Below are 27,834 nucleotides of genomic sequence, written 5' to 3' on the forward strand. Positions count from 1 at the left end.
TATATAGCGTAAGAAAAATTATAACTAGAGAATTCTTATAGTCTCGTAGAGTTATTAGTTATAACGATCCGAAAACATATCGTTGAGAATTGTAATTGCGTACATTTATTTGTGTATGCATTATGACAAAATGTGAGTCCCCTAAACATTTAACATTATTTATTTTTATGATTTTAGATCACACAGCGGATCGGCGTTTTAAGCTCCTCAAGTGAGATCGCTGCTTATTAAGTGGTGAAAGCTTAATTTATCATAAAATCCTAAAAAATAATTCAAATAGTTTCTCCATACATATATTGTCTGATGTCTGACGATACACATTATTTGGTTGTGAAACCACAGCGACTAAAACCCTCTATTATGTCCTTTTGCACGGAGTTACATATTTAATGTGAAGTGCTAGTTTTTGCAAACAATCAGAGGAATAATTGATATATGAAGAATGCCAAAATTCTACCAAAGTTCTTAGCAGAAGTAATAAATAGTTAAGCCTACATAACAAGTTACATCTTTCAATTCAAATAAATTGAATACGCAATCGTTTTGTGAAGGAAATTATTGCCATAATTTTGATTTTGCTGTTCTCACTTGTTTTCTTAAATGCTATTGAAATTTCCGATACAGATTGGAATTATTCAAAGTATATTTAAGGAATTTATATTTCTTACTCTACAAACTTATATATACAAGGTCTGTCGCAAAAGAAACAGGACTGTTAAAAAAAACAACAAAAACTTAATATTTTTCTAAAGTTATATTTTTTTTATTCAAAGTAGTTTCCTTGTGCTTCGATACAGCGTTTAGCCCGGTCAATTAGCATTTCAAATGAGTGTTTAAGGTCTTTTTTCGGAATGCTCTTGAGAATATCGGTCGTCGCCTTTTGGATAGCTGAAATGTCCTGAAACCAGTGTCCTTTCATGGGCAAATGAAGTTTTCCAAATAAGTAAAAATCACAGGGTGCCAGATCAGATGAGTAGGGTGAGTGATTAATGGTTAATATAGAGTTTTTTGTCTAAAAATCAGTAACAAGCGTCGACCGCTGACACGGCGCAGTATCGTGCAACAGGCGTCAGGACCCTGCCTCACGGTATTGCGGTCGAGCACGACGAATGCGTAACAAAAGACGCTCCATAACACCAAGGCAAAACACAGCATTAATCGTTTGGCCAGGTGGGACGAACTCTCGGTGTACAATGCCCTCGGAATCGCAAAACAAATCAGCATTGTCTTTATTTTTGACTTCTGAAGACGACTTTTTTTCGGTGATGGCTTTGGTCCTCACGATCTTCTTGGAATCGCTTAAACCACTCATGCACATTACTACGGGATAGGCACTGATCACCATAAACTTTTTTTATCATTTGAAATGTTTCAGTAAACGTTTTCCCAAGTTTAAAACAAAGTTTAATATTTGCTCTTTGTTCAAAATGCATTTTACGACCGATGACCAAAAGCTGCTGTCACTTTTTGATCGATAACATCGATTGTAGTTATCCAATTGTCTTAAAATTTTTACGAAATGTCAACAAGAGTTCAAACTTTTTATTTCATATACCCACCAATAGGTGGCGCCACCAGAAACAGTTGCATTTTCTGGCCCCACCTCTGTTGGTCTGATAACCCCCCTCGTACATTGTTCGTCGCCAACCCTTCCCGTCACGTCAATGTTTATGTGTTTGGGTCGTGGTTGTCAGTTACATTTAACAGCTCTCTTCTTCGTCGCTGTTTACTGGCACGTTGGGATTTCATAACCCTGGCTGCAACTTCGCAAGCAGCTTCTAGGGCTTTTCCCCATATCTGGACGCCGAACAGTGCGACTGACTTTAGTACACCAGCTAATAGTCGTCTTCTATTTTGCTTTGACCCACGGGTATTGGGCATTAACCGGGTCAAGGCTCTGCACACTTTTGTAGCTTTTTCGCATGTGTACGCTAAGTGTTAATATCCTTGCATCAAGGATAATTCCTAAGTATTTAATTGCCGGTTGTGTCGTGATGCTTACACCCTCTGTATTGAACGTGGCAACTTCGCGGACTTTTCTTCCAGTAATGAGTATCGCTTCGGTCTTGTTCTCCGCTAGGTTCAGCCGTTAGTTGCGAGCCAATCGTTTATTAACGCTATTGTTCTGTTGGTTATCGAAACTATATCGTGTATGTGTTTTGCTATAACCACAACAGCGATATCGTCTGCGAACCAAAAAATATGAACGTTTTCGGGTACTTTCGTCGCAGTACTCCATCGTACATGACGTTCCATAGTAGCGGCCCAAGTACAGATCCTTGGGGTATACCACCAGAGACTTTATATTTTTTAGAGCCTTCGCATGTGTTGCAGCTCAAAGTTCTTTCCTCGAAATAGCTTACTATTATGTTGTAAAGGTAAAGAGGCACGGAGAAGTTTTTAGTGCACTCAATATACTGTGCCAGGATGCCGAGTTAAAGGCATTCTTTACATCCAGGGTCACAACCATACAGTACTGTATTGTACCTCCTTTTCATCTTTTCCCGCTTATAGCCCGTTCAGCCGGGGTCTTTACTAGGTTTACTGCTGCAATTGTGGATCTTGCCTTTCTAAATCCGAATTGATTGGGTGATAACCTACCGGCATCGTCGATTATCTTGTTTATCCGTTGATATATGATCCGCTCCAGAATCTTTCCAGCGGAGTCTAACATGAAAAGAGGCCGGAAGTTGGACGGTTCTGTCATTGGTTTGTTAGGTTTCGGCAATAATATCAGGTTTTGCCTTTTACATATGGGAAAGCGGCCTTCCTGGATGCACGTACCCACCCCCGTTATAGGCCATGTAACGTTTTAAATTTGAATTATCTATATTTAGATGGAAATGTCAAATACCATTCGGAAAGTGACAGATATTCAGTAAAAAGTCTAAAATTTACGAAATGAGTCGCTATTCACTATTCTACAGTTCGCAGATTGGGCAGAAAATCATCTTTTCGGGCGAGGCTCATTTCCACCTCGATGGTTACGTTAATAAGCAGAATTGTCGCATTTGGGGCACAGAAAATCGGCACGTAATCGTCGAGAAGCCAATGCACACAGCACGAATCACTGTATGATGCGGATTTTGGTCTGGAGGAATCATCGGTCCATTTTTCTTCGAAAATGAAGAAAGAACCATAACCATCAATGGTGAGGGATATCGCGCAATGTTAACCGAATTTTTCTCCAAGCAAATTGAAGAGGAAGACTTGGACAACATTTGGTTCCAGCAGAATGGCCCTACGTGCCATACAGCAAACGCTACACTCAATCTTTTACGCCTTATCTTCGAAATTTAAAATTTTATATGGCCCACCCTATACATAGTTCGAAAGGGGTCTATGTTTCCAGCAATCGCATACACAGTCGTTACTACATACACATATACATACGTACATATGTACATTCTCAATAAGCGATAACTGCAATGATTTGTTTATACAGATGTGAATTGAAAAGCCCAAATAAATGAATGTGAGCAGCGTTGGTATGTATGTATACATACATACATATGTATGTCGGTATGCATGTACAGACATGTGTATGTGTGTTATGTATTCGTAAAGGCAGGTAAACACAACAATAACAGTTTTCGAACTTACTGTTACAGTTACTTAATTTCTGAACAAAGTAGAGATGAATTGCACCACCAAATTGGAATGAATACTATTCCCCACCTATTGGCTCTCAGTGAGTTATTCATAAAATATTTGTTTCCTACATACTACTACATGTACATGTGTATAACAATCAAATATGTGTTGCTGGACATCTAGTTATGAATGTTTGTTAACATACGAAACCAAGTTAAATTCATATGCACGTACACATTGTATATCTAACCATTGGTATACATATATTTCAATACCCTCCTTTCAAAATTGTATCATTATGGTATTGCCGAGGGCTAAACTAGGCTAAATATAAAATAGTAGTTGCGACAGTATTTGGGAAACTGTTTTACCGATATATTAATAAGACATAAAGCAAAGCTGAAAATTAGCAATGCATTTTGTAAAATGAGCAAAAATTTTTAAGAAATTGTATTTGCTTCAATTTCAAGGAAATTTCCCATACCTATTATTAGATTATATTTAAACAAGAAAACTTGTTAACTTCGGTTACAGCGAAGCTAACTATAATACCCTTCATAAATATAAAAAAATTATTACAAGAACTTGTTCTTTGTATAGTAGATATATCTATATTACACCAATTCTTTTAACAATAATTTAAGCCAAATTTCGTGAAGATATTTCGTCAAATAAAAAAAAAAACAGAAAAGGATGTGTGCAAAATTTCAGATCGAAATCTGAAAAACTTGGGGATTAGCTAAGTGAACTCACCTCGTCATGCTGATCATTTATGTATGTACATACATATATATGTACATCCTGTCAATAATTCTTCATTTAAGTATTTTCCTAGGTTGGTACAACTGTCTTTAATTATGATATCAAAAATTAGCGCAATATGTCAACCAGTGTGTTTACAGCAGCTGTTTTTGTCAGTTCGTACGAGTATGCATGAAGAATTGGGCATGCAACACGTTGCTGCCAGACTTGTTCCCATAGAGCTAAATTTCCTTCAAGAAAGATATCGAGAACACGTAGTTGCAGACATGCTGGATCGAGCCAATTCGGATCCCACCTTCATGGAACGCATAATTGCTGGTCTAGGATTATGACACACTTACAAACCAGCAATCATCCGAATGGCGGCCTAAAGGCGGACCAAAGCCGAAAAAACCACGCCAATGCCGATCGTAAGTGAAGGTAATGCTCATTGTTTTCTTCGATAATCGTGGTGTCGTCCGCTATAAATACGTTCCAACTGGTCAAACCGTCAACAAAGAGTATTATCTTGGTGTTATGAGGCGCATACGAGACGAGACAATTCGTGGATTCTTCATCATGATAACGCACCATCGCACAAAGCCATCATTGTGAATGAATTTTGGCCAAACACTCAACAAATATCATTGCGCAAGCCCCGTATTCACCTGATATGGTCCTTTGTGACTTTTTCTTATTCTTCACACTGAAATGTCCACTTCGGGGAACACGCTTCGCCTCAATTAAAGGCATTAAAACAAATTCGACGCGAAGTGCCTATAAAAATGTCTGACGATTGGAAGATGGATGAAATGGATGTTACTTTGAAGGCGATAAAATAAATTTGGATGATGATTGAAAAGTTTTCGTTGTATTTATAAATTCCCTACACTTTCTTGAAAGGGTGTATATTAAAATATAGGGTTTCCGAAGTTTCCTTCAGAGTATAAACAACATCGTGGCAAAATTATCCTGTTCAGGGTATAAAAAGTATATTGCTAAGGTAAATACTTGTTTTGTAAAATATACAAGTATTGGAGGATTGTATTATACATCTCTGCACTTACTTTTGCTTTGGATTCATTAGCATGTTACTTTTAAATTTTTATATATTAGGTTGTCTAAAAAGTCTTGCGGTATTTTTATTGAATCAATTCGTGTGGCACCCAAACATCGACCTTCTTAGTGACTCCAAGCTTCTTCAAATGGTTTATAACGGTTTAATGACTACTATGCCGGGGTCTTTCGACCAATTCAGCGATTTTATCGCAATTTTCGACGACAGGCCTTCCGGAGCGTGGCGCATCTTCGACCACCTCTACACCAGAACGAACACGTTGAAACCATCGTTGTGCGGTGGAAATGGAAACTGTATCGGGTCCATAAACTGCACAAATTTTATTGGCGGCTTCAGATGCATTTTTGCCTTTATCGTAGTGGTACTGTAAAATATGCCATATTTTTTCTTTATTTTGCTCCATGTTTGCGACGCTATAACTCACGAACGACTTCAAAGAAACGACAATCAATCAAACACGTGTTAGCGCGTGAAATGAGCTTTCCAAAAAGGTATAGCATGACCCGATGCGACGAATAAAACTAGAACTACGCGCTTTCAGCGCCAACTAGTGAAAATACCGCAAGACTTTTTTGACAACCTAATATTAAAATGCACACAAAATACATCCAATACAATATAATGTATGTTACATACAAATCACTATATGACATCCTGTTTTGCTGCCTATTCAGAATCAATCAGTTTAATATTCATCATGTTGACATACATATTTGTACATATTTGTGGCTTACTTAGTTTGTTGGTTATACATATAACCGTTATGAACTTAAGAACATTACATCAAAAATTAAGTTGTTCCATATGTGCTTTGGTATGACCGAAAGATAGCACAACAAATTCTTACATAGAATAGTGTTAAAGTCGTTTATTGCTTTAAAAGGCGATAGCTCTGTTATTATTGTAAAATTTTTGGTTGGTCGATGGTGCAAATAAATAGCTAGAAAAGTGCTACGGAAAATCTACTCCAGTGTAGTCAACGGTGAAATCCAAATTTTGTCGCGTTATTAAATCGATTGTATGTCAAGATCAAAGCTTTTCATCAAGGCAATGTTCCGGCTCATTCATTTTATGCTACAACCAATAACTAAGAAACTAGGTTAATAACTGGTCCACACTAACAATACGTAACAGGTTTGCATTGAGTGGTATTCTCTTTCCCAAAACTCTAAAAGTGGCTCACTGGAAAAATATTTAATTTTGAAGGCATCGAAGCTTCGAACAAACGAACCGTTACCGAATTATGTTGGAAGACCGCGAAAATATATTACATCATGTGTATTACTCTAGACCGAAATTATGTCGAAAAATAAAGCCATATTTCGATTAAAAAAATCATGTACAAGGAGCGTTCCAAAGTAAACAGGACTTTAAATAAAAAACAGAACAAATGGTGTTTTAGGCAAAATCAATTTATTTTATTCAAAATAGTCTCCTTCTGCTTCAATACAGTTTTTTGAATGGCATCTACGTCTGCATAACGCTTTCCTTTCATGGGCAAATGTATTTTTCCGAAAAGCAAGAAGTCACACGGTGAATACGGGGAATGGTTAATGGTTAAGATATGAGTTTTGGTCAAATAATCGGTCACAAGTGTCGATCGATGAGACGGCGCATTATCGTGCAACAACCGCCAACTTTCATCTTCGCGATATTAGGGCCGAACACGTCGAATACGGCGCACCAAACGCTTCAAAACTCCTAGGTAGAATACCACATTAACGTTTTGGCGGTGTGGAATAAATTCTTTGTGGGAAATACCCTTGGAATCATAAAAACAAATCAGCATTGTCTTCACTTTTGACTTCTCCATACGCGATTTTTTGGGTTTCGGCTCGTCCGTCATTTATGTCCTCACGACCATTTTGAAAACGTTGAAACCACTCGTGCACTCTGCTACGGGATAGGCAATCATCGCCATAAACTTGTTTCATCAATTGAAACGTTTCGGTAAAAGTTTTACCAATTTTAAATCAAAATTTAATGTTGGCTCTTTGTTTGATGCTCATTTTCGATAACACAAACATACTGACACTTAAAACGCAATAACGTCACTTCCAATCTATGAAATGTCATGAAATTCTCACTGGACAAACGATAGCAGATTCTAAGGCACCAGTCGACGTATGAATGGCGCCATCAGGGGGCGCTAGATTCAAAATGTCCTGTTTACTTTGGAACGCACCTTGTAGTATCATGTCAAATTAAACATTTGCTTTCGTATTCACTAGATGTAAGAGAAAAAGTTTTTCTTTAATTATTAGTGACCAATAGTTAGTAGTAACTACTTAGATTGACATAAATTGTGATTCGATTAAAGAGCTACAATTGCGTACCAATTTAAATTGTTTATGTGTAGCTCTCTAAGCAGGTCTCTCTAGGCTCGCAAATAAATTAAATTCGAATGCCATATTCGAACTTCAGTTCCCGACTGTTTAGTCGAAAGGTATACCTACAAATATGATCATTAATGCACATGTGTATGTATTTAATTTACTTCAATCGTGCCAATGCGAAAAAACTTTCAATATTTTATTATCTTGCATTGCTTTATTCGTAAAACCGTTCCAAAGAAAATAAACAATGGGCTGAAATATGTAACCGTTATACGTAAAAGCTCTCTCGAATATATGTATGAGCATACAAATCTATAGAAATCTAGTATTTGGTGAAATGATGTATTGTGTGGGAATAACCGCTGAATTTAACCCAATTTATTAACCAAAGCTTCAAACAGTCCCCAATCAGTTGACTCTCACACGCTGTATCCGCAGCTAAGGTCATTATTATGCAAAACAGATTTTTTCGATTAATGAAAACACCGAAAACATACACATGCACATACCATCAACAAACATATTTGTACATTTTGGTGTCAGCAAACGGTAAAATAATCGTAGAACGTTGTGTTTTAATACACCTACATACATATACATGAACATGTATTATTCTCTCGGTAAAAGTTAAAGAAAGCAAAAGTGCTCGCAGTGAGAGAAACAAATAAAACGTGGAGGCACAATAAAACTTTTCAATAAGATCTATGCGAATAGCATCAAGTGTATAAATTATACCCTGAACATTCTTTTTTTTCTAATTTTGCCACGAAGTTTGTAACACCCAAGAGAAAACGTCGGAGTTTTTTGTAAATATCTATATGTACAAGTATGTACAAATGATGCATGTCCGTCTGTCTGCCTGCCAATCTGAAATTTAGCACACGATATTTTTTCTTTAAGAAGCTGCTAAGCCGAGATGGGACCAATATTGCATACATATAACTGTCATATAAACTGAACGATCAATATTAAGTCCTTGTAGGGAATTTTTTTTTTATTTATTTATTTAATAAAGTATCTTTAGGAAATTCGGGATGGATTTTTTGCCTAAAGGAACACTGGGTGCAGATACATATATAGAAGTTAGTAGAACGTAAGAATGAATAAATTTTTAGAATATTTGTATATGTATATGTATGTTTAGTATATGTATGTCTGGGAAAAATGTGAAATGTTATACAATTAGAATTGGTGGCGTTGTCAATAAATGTATTTATGTATGTACATATGTCAACAACATCGGCAAATAGTATCTTGTAAAAGTTTTTTATAATTGTTTAGAGACAAGATTTAGTGATTTTATATGTGTGTTGTCAATTATTATTTTTTTTAATTTGCACTTAAGGCATAGTTCAAAAAATCGATTTCCCATTCACGGTAGAACGCACTACATATGTACTTATTATATACAATACTTTTCTAATAATACATATGTAGTAGCCTGTGTGTCAAAAATGCCCTCATACATAAGTATGTAGTATGTATCTTTAAAAAAGATTTTGCAGCCAGAAGCTGGAGTCGCAAACATTGGTCAATACATATGTGAAATATCTAAATGAAATTCAGAGCGCCTTTTTCTACTAACAATGTGTCCTAAAAAAGATCAAATCCACCTGAATTCAAATAATAACGTTTTCTATAATGTAGGTTGCGTTTATTGTGGGAAAATGTTGTAATTATAGAAAATACATATATTGTTTTTGAATAACTGGCGTTTATTCAATACTCCAATCTCCCGCTTTTCTATTTAGTTGAAAAGTACAGTTGAAACAAAAGCTTGGCTTGATGTTTTGTTTCTGGACACTGTCGCAGGAAAATCAACCACCAAGGATTGGTACTCTTAGACGTGGTGAAATGTGCACCGAAGACGGTGAACGCAATGGACTCCCAAAAGGGGTTGTTACCGACGAGAACATCAAAAAACCACGTATAATAATTTTGACCGATTTGACCGGTTGATGAAGGGGAAGGGAAGTTAAAGATATCATATAACCCAGGTCAACAAAAAAAATATTTTTTTTGGGGTTTCTGTTCTCATGCTTGAATTCTGATTCTAGACATTGAAAAACACTTAAATATTAATCTTTGGTTCTTAAAGTTTGCTTTGGGCTGATCTACATCGATAAGTATATTTTAATTTATTTCATAAATCAAAGATGGCAGCACTTTGATTAACCCGAAAGTAAACAGTATTATTATTTGTAAGAGGCTCAGTAGTGAATGTTAACCTGTTTATTATAGCTGTAACAACAATATTAGTGTATTACTCAGTTAAAAAATGGCATCAAGTCAGTATAAAAATTATGTTGATTTATTCTGTTTTATTTGCGGTGAATTTATTAAAGTTAAAAGTAAACAATTTGCTTTATCAACAAATTTGAAACTTTGGGAAGCCTATGAAGCCTATTTTAACCTAAAAGTCAGTAATAAAAATGAAAATTGGGCAATCAAAAATATCTGTGCAAAGTGAAGTCCGCGCAAGCTCTTTTTTTACCTAAAACAACCGCGAGTTGATGATTCAGAGCAGTGTTTGTGTTATTGAACCATTTGTAGGACGAAATGGCAGAAAAATACTCGCTTTCAAAGAAAAAGGAAGCGCTGACGTTATTTCCTGTTCAGATCTTAACAGTGATTGTCAAAACTGAGACCTGTTTTGAAGCAAATCGTACTTCAAAAATGGTATCGAAAAGTTGGAGGGTCGCTATAAACAATGTATCATCCTTGAAAGGAACGTATGTTAACTTTTATATTTCGTGATTAGAGAACAAAAACAAATATTAATCATCGAAAATTTCTTTGCTGTGTTTCAAAATATTCTCCATAAAGATCTATACTCGTTTGCATGCGTTTGAATCAATGCATTCTGAACGCATCAACGGCCTCTTCAGGTGTCGAAAATCGTTGACCTCTTAGTTTATTTATTTCGTAGGGGAATAAAAAGAAGTTTAAGGCTTTAGTTTGCTACAAATTTTTCAAAACATCAAATAAAAAATTGTTTGCTGTTTTGATTACTTTAAACTCTTAATAATAATGTAGAAACCTTCATTTGACTCAGATGGTAACGTAAAGTTTTTAAAAATGAGATCTGTCGCAAGGTGTCGTGCGCTCGAATCAGTGAGCTTGCAAACTATGAAAAGCATATGCAACTTGCAGAATATTTTATTAGTCAAAATAATTTATTTAAAGGGTTATATACCTTCTTTGTCGAAGAAAAAAAGGAAAGTTTGGATTTTTTTTAGGTATGTAGCAATTATTTCATTACAAGAATGTTTTTGTTTTTTGATAGTACACTTTATTAGCAATGTTTGTGCGAAATTTCGTGGAAAAATGTCAAATAGTTTTTAAGGGGTGACTGTTTCCCTTAGAGGCCTTTTTTTGGGCAGAGCCTTGCGGTGACAATTCCCCAGGTCGAACAAGTCAACTGAAACCATAAAAGTAAACAAATTTCATTAGTTTAGTGTAATTCCTTGTGCTTGAACGATCGTTTTTATGATTTTTTTTTTGTGCACACGGGAACGTTTTATGCAAAAAATGAACTTTTTGGTCACTAGAAATTTCACTAAAAAATTCATTTCGGCGAAAAAAAAGTTTGTGCGTAAAAAGTCGATCGTTCAAGCACAGAAAAATTTCATTACGAACATTTAAAAAAAATTTGAAGAAAATCGGTTCAGTAGTTTTCCGCCAATCCATGTCACCGCAAAGTCATTTTTCAAAAAACACCATTTCGAGATATTCGCGTTTAAAGTTTCAAGTTCAATTCAGGTTAGAAATGTTGCAATTTTTTTTTACTGCTCGAATCTCTATCAAAATTTGAGAAAATGTTCTCAAGGAGTTGTTCTTTAAGATAAAGTAATAAAAAAATTTTCGATTTTTTGAAATTAAAAAAAGTATATAACCCCTTAAGTATAACAATTGTTTAAACAAATTAATTCTAAATCTTTGATAGCAGATTCATGATTAGCGACCCAAAAACATAAAATGCAATATTCAGATAATAAAAAAATGTTAATGATTATTATTCCTATGATGATAGAGAGTTCATAAAAAAATCGGTACGGGATTCACCTGCATACCGATCATATTATTCGTGTTGCCCTTCATAATACCTTTGAATATTGTATTTCTTCAACTGAACGTGTTTTTTACATAGCAGATATTTAAGGCTGCCAGAGCTTTCCTAACTTGAATAGTTTTCTTCCCATTCCACATTAAATGAATTCTTCATGACTTTTTATTTTGTTGAAAATATGTACTCGTATGTACATATGTGTCCTCCTTCTAAAGTGCGTAATAATATTTTAATACGTTTCCAGAGGTAACATAGATCTTTAAAATTGAATAAAACAATTATAGAAAAAAACCTCAATACTTAGAATATTTTGGTAAAATAATCAAACTGAAAAATACCACGAATAATAGATATATTTATATAAGCATTTTCATTAAATGAAAGTGCAATATGTTTAATAAAAATATATGTTATGGTCATCTTTTTTTATATATGTATGTAGATATATAAAACTGCCTTGCATATGTACGTACTTGACTACTTGAGATAATATTTCCCAATTGTACATAACTAAAATGACTTTTTTCAACTGGCATCGTCACCATTAACACTTTTATCATCTAAACATTGGTGTGAACAAAATAGGAACAGCAGTATGGTATTGTAAAGTTTTAAAATGTTCTGTTTTCTTATCAAATAAAATTGTTTTTTGATACAAGTATAAATTATATAATTTTTTCCTAATAGTGATTCGAATTTGCCACCAAACAAAGGTAAATAAAAACCAATATTAAATCGAAACTCTAAAACCTGCAAAATATATTTACCTCTTTTTGTTCACACAATTGTACAATTCCGATATGAAGTAAATTTCCGCTCTTTAATTTGTATACAATGTCTGTATTGCCGCAACCATTCTACCAGGGATAAAGGGATGTCCAACTTATTCCAGTGTGAGAGCGCCTCGAAATTAGCGTTTTTTTATAACATTTTCCATTATAGCCAGATCGGAAAAAATAAAAATTTTTGGATATTTAAATTAAAAACCCCAACATTTATTACGATTGGAAATTCCTATATAGTGGTTATTTATTATATGGAGAAACTATTTAAATGTTTTTAAGCTATATTAAGGGGTTATATACAGTTAGGAGGTCGAAAAAAAGGCATTTTTCAAGAATTTTTTCTAAGCAAACTATTTGGTTTATTGATTTGAAACTTGGCAGGTATATTATGACAACCTTAAACTATATTCACATGTTTTTTTTTTGCCAAAAATAATTATCGGGAACGTTGATATTGCCAATTTTGCAGAGGGCCGCAAAAAAAAGGCCTCTTGCGGTGAGCACGATATCTCTGGACTGGATCATCTAAAAAGCAAAAACCAGATAAATTTCATTAATATAAGAAATAATCTAGTGATTGATCGAAGGAATTAGCAAAAAAAATTTTTTTGAAAAAATGGCGTCTACTCAAAGCAAAAGGTTCGATTTTCGACCAAAATTCGTGTCTTTAATTGTTTCTAAAAATAAGAAATTTTCATCGGATGGGGAAATCCTTCGATTAAGTACTAAAAAATATAGTTAAGAAGCTTATGTAAAAATTTCAGACCGATCGGTTCAGCCGTTTCTGAGAAATCTTGCTCACCGACTTTGAAAACACCGTTTCGAGAAAAACGAGTTTAAAGTTTTGAAAGCACTTTACTTGTAGTCGACGCGCCTTCACTAATGTGTCTATAACTTCGAAAATATTCGTCGGATCGACTTAAAATTTTGTATGTGTATAGGTAGGTAGGTATATATTAAGAAAACGTAAAAACAAAAAAATAACTGACTTTTAAACATTCAACACTTAATAAGGGCATTATGTTTGTTAGATCTCAATAAGTAAGAGTTTTGAATATTTTTCCATTGAAAATTAATATTGTACTATGACGCATCACATGTCAAAACATTTTATCAAATAAATTTATATTTTTAATTTTCGTTGTTTTACATTTTATGTCGTCGTTTAGAGCGTGGCAACAAATCTCTCCGTTTGATAGTTTTTTGTTAAGAATTCAACCTGGCCATCCCACACTTCCAATTGTTAAACATCAAAATCTCCTGAATTTCGACAGGTGATCGAGTTCAGGAGGTTCTGACGTTTAGCAATTGCTCTCTCACTTCCAATGATAGAATAGTTGGACATCTCTTTATCTCTGCATTCTGCGATGAACATCAAGTTTCGGAGGAATGTCATTGATTTTTTCGCAACTTTTTGTGCCCTTCCTCATCTAGCCATCATTCGCACTTTGCGGGCTAAAAATTTGCCCAACCCTGGACTACGGGAAATGGTTCCTCGTATAGTGGTTGAAGAGGTTGACGAATTGTGCAATTTCGCACGAAAACTGAAGGTGTTGAGCGCAAATTCTTTTCCACAAATTGTACTATGTGCGCTAAGTTATTTGTTGTTGGTGACAGCTTTAGTGACTGCATGCGTATGCGTAAATTTTCGACAAACTGTTTTTGGGAGAAGAACTTACCAGGTACTCGAAGAGTATTTCCGTAAATCATTTCTGATTTCCATGAGGAACAAAAACCTAGAAGGATTAATGGGAGAACTTCGACCCAGTTGTTTGTTATGTAGCATTTTATGGCTGTTTTTAATGATCTATGCCGTCGCTCGACGACATATTGACGCTGGGTGATACGCTGTGATACGTAGTGATACGAAAGTGCCTGATGCTTTGATGGTGTAGATTCAAATTGTCTACATTGATCCGTTGTTACTCTACTCGGTACTCCAAATCTAGCGATCCAATGTCTGTAGCATTTGAAATCTATAGTCTCTGTCGTCATGTCTTCGAGCGGAGATGTCTCCCATCGGGGCGGGGATACCACAACAGTATGGATAACACTTGCAAGTCTGTAATGGCCCGACAATATCCATATAGATGTGGTCAAATCGTTGCTCCGATAACGTAAATGTTGATAACGGTGCTCTGTTGCGGCATTGCTCCTTAGAGCTTTGCCACGGAATGCACTACCCGCTAAGCGGCAATCTTTACCGCACTTACATAGCCCGCACGAATTTCTCTGCGATCAATTTTATTGTTTTACCGCCGCCGATAGTGCCATTTTGTATACATATGAAGTCGAAAGCTATTTTACCAGCGAAACGAAGGAGTTAAGTATAGTCGGACTCGGCTGGTGCTAATATCAGAAAATATTTCTATATCGGTGTCTGGAATCGTAAAAGGTTTAATTAATAGGCTGGAATTCGAATCTTGTAAGCCTTTGAGCTCTGAGTCTCCGTAAGTTTGGCGAAGTCGATAGTGCTAGAAATATGTAAGTATGTAGTCAATATGAGGCATTATGTATGCTACTATGTTCTTTTCACCGGAGATACATCGAATGGCTATTGTAAATTGTGCGATAAAATCTGAATGACGCATTTGACGCGGGGATAGCTTTTCAAGCTCTTGCTGGAACATATATTGCACTGGCTTGTGGTTATTAAGGATGAAAAATTCTTTTCCTTCTAGCATACATATGTTGAACATATCTAACTGCTTTGTATGCCGCTAATAATTCACGGTCGTAAGTGCTGCATCTTGTTTGTGTTGCGGTAAGGCGATCGGAATAAAATCCTAGTAGTTGCCACTGGTGGTTGTTCTGTTGTTGTAATACAGCGCCTACAGTAGTTCCAGATACATCCACCGTCAAACTGAGTTGCGCCCTAGATTTTAGGTAAGTAGAGTTGCTTTAAATAGGTCGTTTTTACATTGTTGAAATATCATTTTGATTCAACTGTCCAATCAACTAGCGATGTGTCGTTTTTCTTGTTACCTTTTATTAGGTTGAATACGGCCATTTGCCTTTCTGCAGCGCAATGCAAGAATCTGCGAAAACGTTTACCATACCGGGAAAACGTCGCAAATGACATGCCCTGGAAGGCTTGTTGAAATTTTGAATTGCTTGTACTCGTAATTGTGGGGGTGAGATTCCACTGCTATTTATTTCAAACTTATTGAACTTGTGGTTGATCTAGTACAAGTACTATACAACTTGAACGGTTGATAACAAGGCTGTACTCGCGTAGATTTTCAAATACTAATTGTAGATGATGTCGATGTTGATTCATGTTCTCCGATGATATTTTGATACGGTCAAGCAAAGTGGTATTCACGGAATATGTGATCCATGAATCTTTGGAACGTTTAACTGGCATTCCTTAAACCAAAGCACATAAACGGGAATTCTTGATCTACGTCGGGCATTCCTTAATCCAAAGCACATAAACGGGAATTCAAACATGCCAAATGTCGTTGTGATTACTGCCTTTGGTATGTCGGCTGATTCTACGGGAATCTGTTGGTAGGCTCGACGCAGATCAAGGGTGGAAAAAATTTTGAAACTGTGCAATGAATGAGTGACATGGTGCAGGTGTGGAAGGGGGTACCTGTCAGACTCGGTGGCAGCGTTTAGTTGCCTGAAATCCTCACATGGCCTCCACTCGCCGTTTTTCTCCTTCGCCATGTGTAATGGGATTGCCTATGGCTGCGCGATGGTCATCAGATGCCTGCGTTCAGCAAAATTTGTACCTTAACTTTTGCCAATTTACATTTCTCGGGAGATAAGCGTTTCGGTTTGAAGAAACCTGGTGGTCATTTGGTGACTATGTGATGCGTGACAATGTGTTGTGGTTTTTTGACTGAAAAATATTCCAAAAATATTGGTGACGTAGATTAAGAAACATAACTTTTTCGTAAGTTTTTATGGTGGACCGGTTTTCTGAGTAGAAATAGTTATTTTTGTCGGGGTGTCTGCGTTGATGTTGCGTCAGTAAAATTACGTTAACTTCAACTCCCATGTCGATAAGGAAGTTCATTGCGGATTCTTTGTCTCGAACAATTAAGCGGCGGTTTTTGTTGTTGAGCGCAAGGCGTGCATTTAGTTATTGATTTATCGCACTTTTTGTAGTTTTAAACAGTACCGTTATATGGGGAGTGAACGGGGTTTTCATCCGATTACATCCATTTGCACACTATTGGTAGGAGTCCCTCTGTGCAAGCTGTAACTTAAGCTTGATTCACGCATTCCACTGCTACGCTTATCGAAAGCCTATAAATTGCAATAAATAAACCTGAAATTAAGATACAAGACTGTAGTTTGGTATAACAAGTCGCAATAACGAACGACACTTGTAGATTGAAAATTATTTAAAAGTATCCTGCCCGCTAATGGGTTTACTGTATATTATATTATATTTATATTTCTTCAAAGCCATACATGCTACATATGTATGTCAGTATATCGCCTCTTACGATATCGCGAAGAAAAGTGAAATCTCTGGCAAATAACGGTCTAAAAATCGGACCATAACTGTTAAGGCCGAATATGTGGATCTTAGTCTTTAGAGCGAACTTTTTATCGAAAATATCGGTTATTATATGAGATATGTTACAGAAAATCGAAGCAAATCCTTTCCTGTATGTCAAAAAGGGATTGAATCGAAGGATCTCTTCTCCTATCTGCCATATACCTAATTCAAAAATTTTCAAACTTGCTGTTTACTTTACACCACATACATATAGCGACCAATATGTGGGGGTTTTAAATGAAAACCAGTAAGTGTGTTTTACTAATAACTGTGTATATTTGGGCCTAAAATGGATAAAATCGGATAAAAACTTGTTTGACCCCCTTTTAATTAATATATTGGTGATGTAAGTGTACCTTAATGGAACTAGGGAAGCTAATTATTATATGTGACATATTAGTAGCATGTGGTATTGCAAAATGGTTAAAATTGGTCAATACGACCATTAACCTGCATATACCTAAAATACAATTTTCGAACTTCCGGTTGGCCGTAACGGATTACCTCCACTCCCATATAAATAGTACATGTAATCATTTTCGTTCGTGTCAGGGTACATATAACTGTTTATAAAATAGCTTGAAAATATGTTTTCGAGTATACCTAAGAACTGTGTGTTTATCTTAAATCCCTAATATAATGAATTTCGATCCTCTGGTAGACGTTTCCGCATCAACTCACTTTATTAAGGGATCTTCTCAGTGTGACTAATCGGTCCCATTTTTTTTCTAAAGAAATACATTTTTCACGAATACAAAATGATTTTTTTATGTTTATTTATTAGGTGTATAATAGTTAAATAAATAGTGTAGATTACACGGAAAAAAAGAAAAGGTCCTGTACGATGTCCGCGATTTCGGCCCCAATTTTGGTCTGAAGCAAAAATTTCAAAATTTTTGGTTTTTTTTTTTTTTAATTTGACAAAATGGCGGCGGTTTGAAAAAAGTATCGAATTTCGCCTTTTTTTCGACAGTTTTTCGTAGAAAAAAATAGGAATAATTCAAAAAATAGCTTCAATAGCTCGATAGCGAATGACGTTAAAAATGTTCGCTCCAAATTAAAATTAGATATCTTCAAACTCTTCTTTTGAAAAACACCATTCTGAGAAAACCGCGTTTAAAGATTGGAGTCGCTATGTTCCCTTTCTACAAGAAAGGTCGCTTTAGCGACCGTAATAATTTGAATCTCGATTTAAAAATTTAAGAAAATGTTTATTATAGCGTATACTATTTCGGTTTCTTGAAAGTTTCATACTCAGACGATTTCTTAAAATTATCTTCTTCGCAACACTTTTTATACCCTGAACAGGGTATAATAAGTTTGTCACGAAGTTTGTAACACACAGAAAGAAGCGTCGGAGACCCTATAAAGTATATACATATATAAATGATCAGTATGTTCAACTGAGTCGATTTAGCCATGTCCGTCTGTCCGTCCGTCTGTCTGTATATATACGAACTAGTCCCTGAGTTTTTAAGATATGGTTTGGAATTTTGCAAACGTCATTTTCTCTTCAAGAAGCTGCACACTTGTCGGAACTGCCGATATCTGACCACTATAACATATAGCTTCCATACAAACTGAACGATCGAAATCAAGGGCTTGTACGGAAAACTCTCACATTTGACGTGGTATCTTCACGAAATTTGACAGGATTACTGTCTTAGGAAATTATATAATCTCCGAAACAATTGTGCAGATCGGATTGCTATAGCATATAGCTTCAAACTGGGCACATAGTTACTAAAAGAAATGCACCTGTGAAGGGTATATTCGCTTCGGTGCAGCCGAAGTTAACGTTTTTTCTTGTTATTATACAGTTTTGCCACCAGTATTTCTCTGGATTTGAGCTCTGCAAGTTTCAAGAGTATAAAATGTTCGATTACACCCGAACTTGCTTGTTTAAATAAAGTTTTGCTACACCTGAAAGTATTTCCCCAACATTATTCATTGCAATTGCGATAGTATAAAATCTTATTATTCCATTCAAATACATACTTACATATGTATAATTTTCAACAATATTTGTCATGATTTGCCTTTTTATACCACTTTCCGCAGATCTCTACGCAGCAATCGTCTTGATGACACCAGAGGATCACATCGAACTCGTTCCATAATCATGTATGGACGTAGTGAGTTGGCAAGCACAGGGCAGAGTGCTCGATCCATTACAAGTTTGCTGCAGGAATCTGCCGAGACGACGAAAAACCTTGCAACTTCCACTAAAAAAGATATGCAACGTATGAGTAATAGTGTTCAGGAACAAATCGAGCAGCTTTTTACTGATGTGGCTAAAGATGCCACCAGCAGCTTTACAGTTATATACTTGGGCTCATTACCGCTAAAAGATAAAGTAACTAGCCTTCAAGGGCTTCAGCCACCTCTTCGTGAACTTTATTTAAAGGAGTTGAATACCAAGGTATTTGAATACATATACATACATATGTATATGTAGTTTAATATGAATATAACATATTAGTGAATGAAAATGACTAAGCGAAAATTCATTTTATACAAATTATTTAGAAAAAGTGCTTTGGTGTTCTGGAAATCTGTACAACTGGGTTGCGAGTTAAAATTAATGCTAATTATAACACCAATACGCAAAGTGAAGAGAATGTTACTCCATTCCACAATATAGCAGTTTGGTCCGCAGTGAAATTCGTTGTCTCAGATAGTGATGGCGGTGCTGCTTTTCTACCGTTGATTACAGACCCCGACAATATTGACAAAACGTCCTTATTTCGTCCATTGGAGTAAGAGAATACAAAATTAAATTCAGCGTTTTTAACTTTATTAAAAAAATATTATTTATTTGCAGTGGCAATGAAAAAAATCATGTTCCAAATAATGGGCATTCTCCAATTTTTGCAGTCGTTATGCGGGCCCCCGGTTTGCCAAAGGTTCTAAAATGCCATGCATTCATTTGTAAAAGTACCGAAGATGCAATTGTTATCGCTGCCACATTGTACCAGAGCTTAATGGCCCACGTGAATTCTAGTTCGCATCGAAGCACTAAACGACGTACACCACGTAATCAAAACGGCGTTAGTTGTATAAGTATTGCTAGTAGTTCGGCTCGAACGGGGTCAAATTATTTATCACAATCCCATGCCTTATCTAATGGTCGGAAAAGTTCTCTGCGTAGTTCTAGTGAAAGCATGGGCGCAGAAATAGCTACACCTCCTAGATCTGGGCGGAAAAAGCGTGGTTCCAACAGCTTTCATACTTCTAGCAATAATGTTATTAACGAGACGGAAACTACAACTGAAGAACGAAGATGTAAATCTCAAAAAAGTAAACGTGCTCCTCCGGTTCCTAACGGTTTACGCTCAAATAACTCTGTACGTAACATAGGTAATCAAGCTGCCACTGCTCTTAAAGACGCATTTTGTGATGGTTGTGAAGGTAATAATATTAGTAACTTTTTTTACTTATAAATTCGATAGAGGGTGCTTACTATTCCGAAATTTTAGGTGGTGGCTTCTTATCGGTTGCGGATTCATTGGGTGGTAACTCTAGCAGCGTCCTACGTAATGATAATAATGGAGATATACTAACGCGCGTAGCAATACCTCGATCCGGTAGCTTCCTAAACACGGGAGGACTTACGCGGTATAAATCAAGAGCTGCGCGTAGACATTCTGGTAAACTAGGCGGAGGTGGTGGGTAAGTGCCATTTCATTTTCCACTCAAGTGATTACACCGCTTTTTAGAATATCAACCAAAACCATTCTATTATATGATTGTTTCTTTCTCAACTTCACACCGGTTTGAAATAACATAATTTCATAAAACTACGGCAAAGTCATTATGAAGTTCGTGCCACTCATTTCCACCGTCGCTGTTTCAAATGTTATTAGATTCTTAAACTCCTCCCTTTTATCTACTTTTATCATAGTAATTGGCACAGAAGGTGGGATAATCATATACATATGTATATATTTTGTGCACAAAAATCTAACAAAAATTTTATAACAACTGACTCTGTAGATTAATATTTTTTTACTTTTATCCTACTGTTTAACCTTAAAACTGTGGAGTTATTTGATTTCCTTCAGACTATAGCAGTTTTTAGGCTTATCAGAAACGATTCGGTCATTATGAGTTAGTATTGAGGAGTAGGTTTTGAATGTCGTTAAAACACAATGGCGTAGCTAGGGGGGAGGGGAGGGGGTAAAGGGGGCGGTCGCCCCGAGCGCAACGTCTTGGGGGCAGCAAAACGATCTTCGCTGTTTTTTTAATATTCAGAAAAATACTTCAACAAATTTTTTTACAAAATTAACAAATGTTTGAATCACTAACGACTTTCGTGCTTAAAGTAGTACGAGCGTGAATTCGTTTTTTGAATGATTTTTTCCATTTTCAAGAAACTTTTGTAAGAAGCCTCGTGTACAGACAAAAAATTCCGTAGTTTCTTTAACCGAACATATTTTGAGAAACCAACGGATATGTCACAGTTGAATCATAGAGCAAACTGTGAGAGCGATACATTGCGACGTAGGAGCGACAAAAAACAGTATCTTCATTTTTACTCTGTCGTCGCGACGTGTCACTCGCAGAGTTACCCTATGCTTTGAATGTAACAAATACTTTTATTTCTCCAAATTTTTAAAAATGATATTTAAAAACTCCAATTCGGACAAAAATTTCTGCAAATTGTGTCAAAAGTGTACAAGATATAGGGCGAAAATGGGTTTTTTCTATGGCTTTTAATAAGATGTCTTGTAAATTTACTATCAATTTCCTCGAAAACCGTATTGTGAGAATTTTAGAACTTCAGAATTTGCGTGGTTTCTAGTTCCTAAATTTTATATACATACATACTTAATATCGAAGATATTTTGTAAAAATTCACTTTTGTTCGCACCACCTCATGAAACTTGTAGGTAGGTAGATAAAAGGGGGGCGGCAGAACATCCTTGGCCCCGGGCGCCCGAAGTTGTAGCTACGCCACTGTTAAAACATGTGCACAAAATCTAGGATCCATTTCAAATGACTATTGAATAAAATAGTATCTGTATGTTAGATACATACCAACTTGCATCCCTCAATTCGGGACCAACCCATTATTTTCTTATTTCTTTCTCTAATGTCTACTATTCTGGGCATATGTGGTGTAGAATTCTTGATCAACTCCCTTAGTATTCGAATTGTTTGAATTTTATTTCTAGTTCACCACTTGGTTTCAGCGAACTGTTTAATGAATTCCGCTTGCATGAAAACCTTCATTCATTGGACGAAATTCTTTATGCCATAATTGACGCCGATGGTATGTCATTCAACGATCTTAAGCCAATCTACAAAGAATTTCTTATGAAATTGGCGGTAACCCTCACAAAGGATGAACTCTTCCAGCGATCAAAGAATATTATGCGGCGACAAAGGAAAAAAAAGTTGAAGCATCGAAGTAACGCACCAGTAACACAGGTGATTACAAAGTACTTTAAAATATGAAAGAAACATTGAATATATTCGTGCATTAGTTTACATTTGTTTACAGATACATATGTAAATATCATTTATGCTTATTTATTTTAGAAAAAATCCAAAACGTTTATGTTTGGAACGAGGAGTTTAAAAAAAGTTCTCCACTTAGGCCAATTTAGATCCTGTCGCGGCAAACCAATGTCAAAATTTCCCCCGAATAAAAAAGAAGAAGTCCAAAATCTCAGTAAGAGTAGAACGCATGCAGTTAAACCATCTGTCACAGGGCAGTCAAATGACCATCAGCGGATGCGAGTAGCAACCAGTGGTTCGGACGTATCGGTGGTGCGCAAAGATAACACCCTTCGTGGGCTAAATAGAAACAGCAGCAGCGGGTACGTAGCAGGTCCTAGAAGTTACTTATCAGATTACAATGATTGCAATTGCAGCTACGTGTCTTGTTCCGAGTGCAGCTATGATTCAGAATCATGTACGTGCACATCAGCGGACCGATGTTACTGCAGTCTACGAACGGATCACGTTGACAGCAGATTACGCCACAAAAGTGAACGAAACATTATTACGTCTAATAATACAACTAGCATCAGCAGACGAAATACAAATAACTCTTCCGGCGGTAATATTAATCGGGATTCCTTAATATCTTGCAAGTCGGATGAAAAATGCTATTGTTCCATGGTGGAAGAAGAGAGTGCTTTGCCCGTGTGTGATTTTACAAACACACATTCGGATACCACGTGGTGTGATACTGATAGTTGTGTCAGTACTAGCAAATGTTATTGCCAACGCAGTCAGCGTGATCGTCAGCAAAAATCTATTCGTGGTGACACGAGTACTCCTTTTTCACACAAAGGTAGTACCAAAAATCAAACCGCCGCAGAGAAACTTGCTTTGGATTACGAGCTCTTTACGATAAGCAGTAATGGAAAGTCGGTCCAACCACATGAAGCTTTAAGTGTAAAAAAAAGTGTAGAAGCAGCAGCTATTTTTGCCGATATGAAACTTAGTCAAACAACTGACATTAAAAGCATGTGCCCACCACCTTCGATTAAATCTAAGACTAGTTTATCCGTAAGAAGTGCGCGCAGCGAGGAAGCAAAGAGGTTTGTTCAGTCCGTAAAGAAGCGTGATTCCTCTAGTATCGATCGACGGCACAAACATCATAGTACCGGTGTTTTATCGTCGAGTTCATCCCAAAAATCTCATAGTGCTGAAGATTTATTGGGAAAATTGAGAGCAATGGAAAAAAACTCAAAATCAGAATCGTTTAAGAGTGCCCGCGACAAAGGTCAAACTTTGCTTACAGAGTTTGAAAAACATGGCAGTTTGCATTGTAATTATCAGTCGATGCGAGCTGTGAATGCCTCTTTGGAAGACACTCTAGGGTATTTGCCATAAGTCGAAGTTATGATGTAATGATAAACTTCTTCGTATATTAATATTCATTGTACATATGTATGTAATGGAAAAATTCAACTTGTTTGAATTTCGCTCGACACCTCTATGAAGGAACGATTGCGCGAGGTTCAAACAATTGACTTCTTAATTTTATCACATAAAAATATGTGTTTAAATTCTTATTGTGGGCAAAAATAGTAAGACCTAATTTAAATTTCGACTATGACATCCGTGCACATTTTCACAACGTAATAATCACTAGCGTTTCGTCTTCCTGAAGTACATAAAGTTCACTAGGCGACTTTTACGATTAGTGAAATATTTCAACAAAGAATTATTGTGTTCAGAATTAAATGTCTTTTGCCGAAATGTTCAAAATGTTAGAAAAGACCTTGTTGCGAGCAAGAGTTTCTGATTGATATAAATTATTCAATGAAGCTCAAGTGTCGTTGACGACGAACCACGTCCAGGACCACCATCACCATAAACTGATGATCAACACGTCAATAAGGTAAAGGAATTGGTGCTTAAGCATCAACGATTAACAGTTACTAAATTTTTTCGAAAACAGCGTCTCGTTAACGTCTGTGAAACAATGTTTTCCGACTACCCGGATGCCATGAAAAAGGTAAAAAATCAAGGTTATTTTGACAGTTTTCATCGATTTTTGAGGTGTGATACACTCCGAATTCCTTCCAACCGACCAAACTCTTAACAAGGAATACTATTTGAGTGTTATGCGCGAAGCTATTTGTAAAAAGAGGTCGAAATTGTAGGTCGACAACTCTTTGTCGCATACTGCATTGATTTTTCGTGAGTTTTTCGCCAAATTTTCAATCACTATCATGCCGGACCCACGGTATTCGTCTGATTTAGCTCCGTGTGACTTCTGGCTGTTCAGCGAACTCAAACGACCGCTCTGTAGAAACAGTTTTGAGTCAATTGAAGACATTAAACGTTAATCGATTACCGCATTGAAGACTATTCCGAAAAGTGACTTTAACACCTGTTTCGAAGATTGAGGATAAGGGAGATTAGTTTGAGGGGACGACATAGACTTACATACAGAACATATTAAGAATTTTAAATGATGAACAGAGTATTACTATTTGTTGCTCATAGTAGTATATTATGAGTATAAAAGCATACTATATATTATTGTACAACGTTAAATGTATAATAAATAATTAATTAGTACACACATTTAAGACAATTCTCTACAAAAGTATTCAAATTATATTATTTTTGTAATTATAGAAGTGTTATACAACTTTAAGTTGAGTTATGAGTGAATTTATAAATGTTTGGAATTAAAGTATATTTAAGGTTATAATTTTATGTGCACATAGGTATACATATATACATATATTACAAGCTTATCTCGCTAAGCATTCCTTCGAAATATATCGAAAATCATTTATTTCGCTTCGCTGTTTCTATGCAATAAATTGGAAATAAATGTAGATTTTAGGTTTTATTTTGGACTCAAGTTTTTGTTCAATTGCAAAATATAGTTTGTGCAATTTGAATATATGAATATATCAGGAATAACATTTTTAGTAACGACTATGGGAAATTGTTTTTTTATTACTTAGAAGTTCTGAACATCACAATGGTGGTTATAGCTGTCAAGTGGCGTCTACCTAACCTAAGATATAGCTCAAACAAGAAAAAACGTTAAGTCGGGTAGAACCAAAGCTTTGATAAACTTCCCTAATACAAGCGATACGAAACAAGCAGTTTATTTTGGACAACAACCTTTTCAAAATTTCTTGAAGATACACACAAGCTTTCGATTTGGCAGGTATAGGCTATATCGGTCCTATCGGAGTGATTTATTTTATGTTCGATGATCATTTATATATATAAGTATATTCTAAAGGTCTCCGGCGTTTCCTTCAGGGTGTTACAAATTTCGTGATAAACTTAATATTATATATTCAGGGTATATAAAGCAAATAGTTCCTCGACATACGAAATCTACTCCATACTTTATATACCACACTGTCATCCAGACAAGATTAGGTTAAAGAAAAACTTAAAAGATGGAGTCGTGTGTAGAACTTCACGCAACCAAGGAAAGTTCTCTGATCGTCATTCACTTGGGCGTGGCCAGAAACGATTCTTTTACATATGGCTCAAGCAGCTCTCGACTTCCGGTATTTGACCAAGTATTCTCTGGGTAGCCTAAGAATATCCGTTTGAAAGCGAGCTAATGTGAGAAGGCGAAACATCCCCTCCGCAAAGTTGTACGCTGGGTTTGGGACCCGCCACGTAAAAAAACGCACCCAATGCGATAGACGGGACAAGGACTCAGACGAGTAGGTCCTTGTGGCATTTACTACAGTGGCCATATAAAGAAGCGTAAATTTGGTGTGGGATTCGTGGTGAGAGAGAGACTCCGTCCAGAGTACTGTCGTTCACCCCGGCGGATGAACGTCTACCCACAATCCGCATCAAAGCGAAGATCTCCAATATATCGCTGATCTGCGCCCACACCCCGACGGAAAAGAAGGACGATGTGACCAAAGATGCCTTCTCTGAGCGCTTGGAACGCACCTATGAGAGCTGCCCCCGACATGATATCAAAGTCTTGCTTGGCGACTTTAACGCCAGGGAGGCAAAGAAGGTATCTTTGGCACTACGATTTGTAAATTCACCCTCTACGTTGAAACATCCCCAAATGGGTTGAGGCTGATCGACTTCGCCGGGGTCCGAAATATGGTTATTTGTAGTACTAGATTCCAGCATAAAAAAATTCATCAAGGCACCTGGCTGTCTTCGGATCGAAAAGCTGCCAACCAGATCGATCACGATGTAAAAGGAAGATACGTCTGCAGTGTTTTAGATGTGCGTGTCTTGTGTGTGTTTTAGATGTGTTGCAGTCAAGAAACACAATGAAGGTTCGACGTCGAGAAGCTGCAATGACAACAGACAGACGAACAATTTTTTACTCGACTTGCACTCCTGCTCTCTGAGAGCACTTGTCAACAATTCGGTATAAGGGAACTGTTGGACGGCATTTAAAGCTCCTTAGGTACTGCAACCGAAACCATTGGTTTTCGGAAAGTGCAAAAGAACAGCTGGTACGACGAGGAGTGCCGTGTCGCAGCGGAGAGAAAACAGGCTGCCTACCTCGCAACGTTACGATCGACCACAACACGTGCGGATGGGATAGATACCAAGAGTTGAAGAGGGAAGCGAGACGCATTTGCAGACAGAAAAAGAAGGAGCCCGAAATGAACGAACGAAGAGTTTGACAAGCTGGCCGACAGCGGTAATGGTCAAAAATTTTACAAAAAAATGCGACGGCTACCAAAAGGTTTCAAGACCGGAATATACTCTTGTAGAGCCCCAGAGGTGATCTAGTAACCGATGCCTAGAGCATACTAAAATTATGTAGGGAACACTTCTCCAGCCTGTGGCAGTGAAAGTACAACGCCAGGCGAAAGCGAAACAGAGGCTTGGACGATGACAACAGTTGGTGCCACCTTGCGAAAAGAAGAAACGACTGTCACGCTGTTGTTAACTCGGCTATAATCGCGTAAACGGTGTCTACGTCAGTAAAGAAGAAGAAGAAGAAAGAAAAACTACAATTTCCAAACGAAGTTTTCTTCGCATGTGGAGTGTTGTGATACATATCGAAGCGTCAGAACTAAAACTTTTTCAATATATGTATAAATTCGCATTACATTTATCTACATACCCAAGAAGTTCTATTGTCATCACTATCTTATTTAACCAGAAAATAACCGTTAGGTCTACTTTAGTGTTAATTACGTCGTTTGCCACGCTTGTGCAGCATCAACTAAATAGCACTATTAGTAGTTGTGTCGCTATTGCTTAAATAAATAATAAATTAT

The 27,834-nt window shown here is 36.5% G+C and overlaps 2 protein-coding genes across 3 annotated transcripts in view; both read left to right on the forward strand.

Moving 5' to 3' along the window:
- The window catches only part of LOC105228232 (uncharacterized), a 35,252-nt gene extending 7,610 nt beyond the window's left edge, over nt 1–27,642 (forward strand). Inside the window, exons 3-9 of one of the 2 annotated variants that reach the window (XM_019991339.3) lie at nt 19,184–19,544; nt 19,652–19,881; nt 19,947–20,533; nt 20,602–20,794; nt 22,318–22,555; nt 22,667–22,947; nt 23,002–27,642. In XM_019991339.3, coding sequence (XP_019846898.2) covers nt 19,184–19,544; nt 19,652–19,881; nt 19,947–20,533; nt 20,602–20,794; nt 22,318–22,555; nt 22,667–22,947; nt 23,002–23,971 — 2,860 coding nt within the window. In that variant the 3' untranslated portion in view covers nt 23,972–27,642. Of the gene's footprint in view, nt 1–19,183; nt 19,545–19,651; nt 19,882–19,946; nt 20,534–20,601; nt 20,795–22,299; nt 22,556–22,666; nt 22,948–23,001 lie in introns of both variants that reach the window. The other variant, XM_011207962.4, reaches the window with a different exon arrangement.
- LOC105232980 (intraflagellar transport protein 88 homolog) overlaps nt 1–27,834 on the forward strand; it is a 268,695-nt gene that overhangs the window by 155,214 nt on the left and 85,647 nt on the right. The window lies entirely within an intron of this gene.

This window comes from Bactrocera dorsalis, chromosome 2 (assembly GCF_023373825.1).
Source record: "Bactrocera dorsalis isolate Fly_Bdor chromosome 2, ASM2337382v1, whole genome shotgun sequence".
Lineage (NCBI taxonomy): Eukaryota > Metazoa > Arthropoda > Insecta > Diptera > Tephritidae > Bactrocera > Bactrocera dorsalis.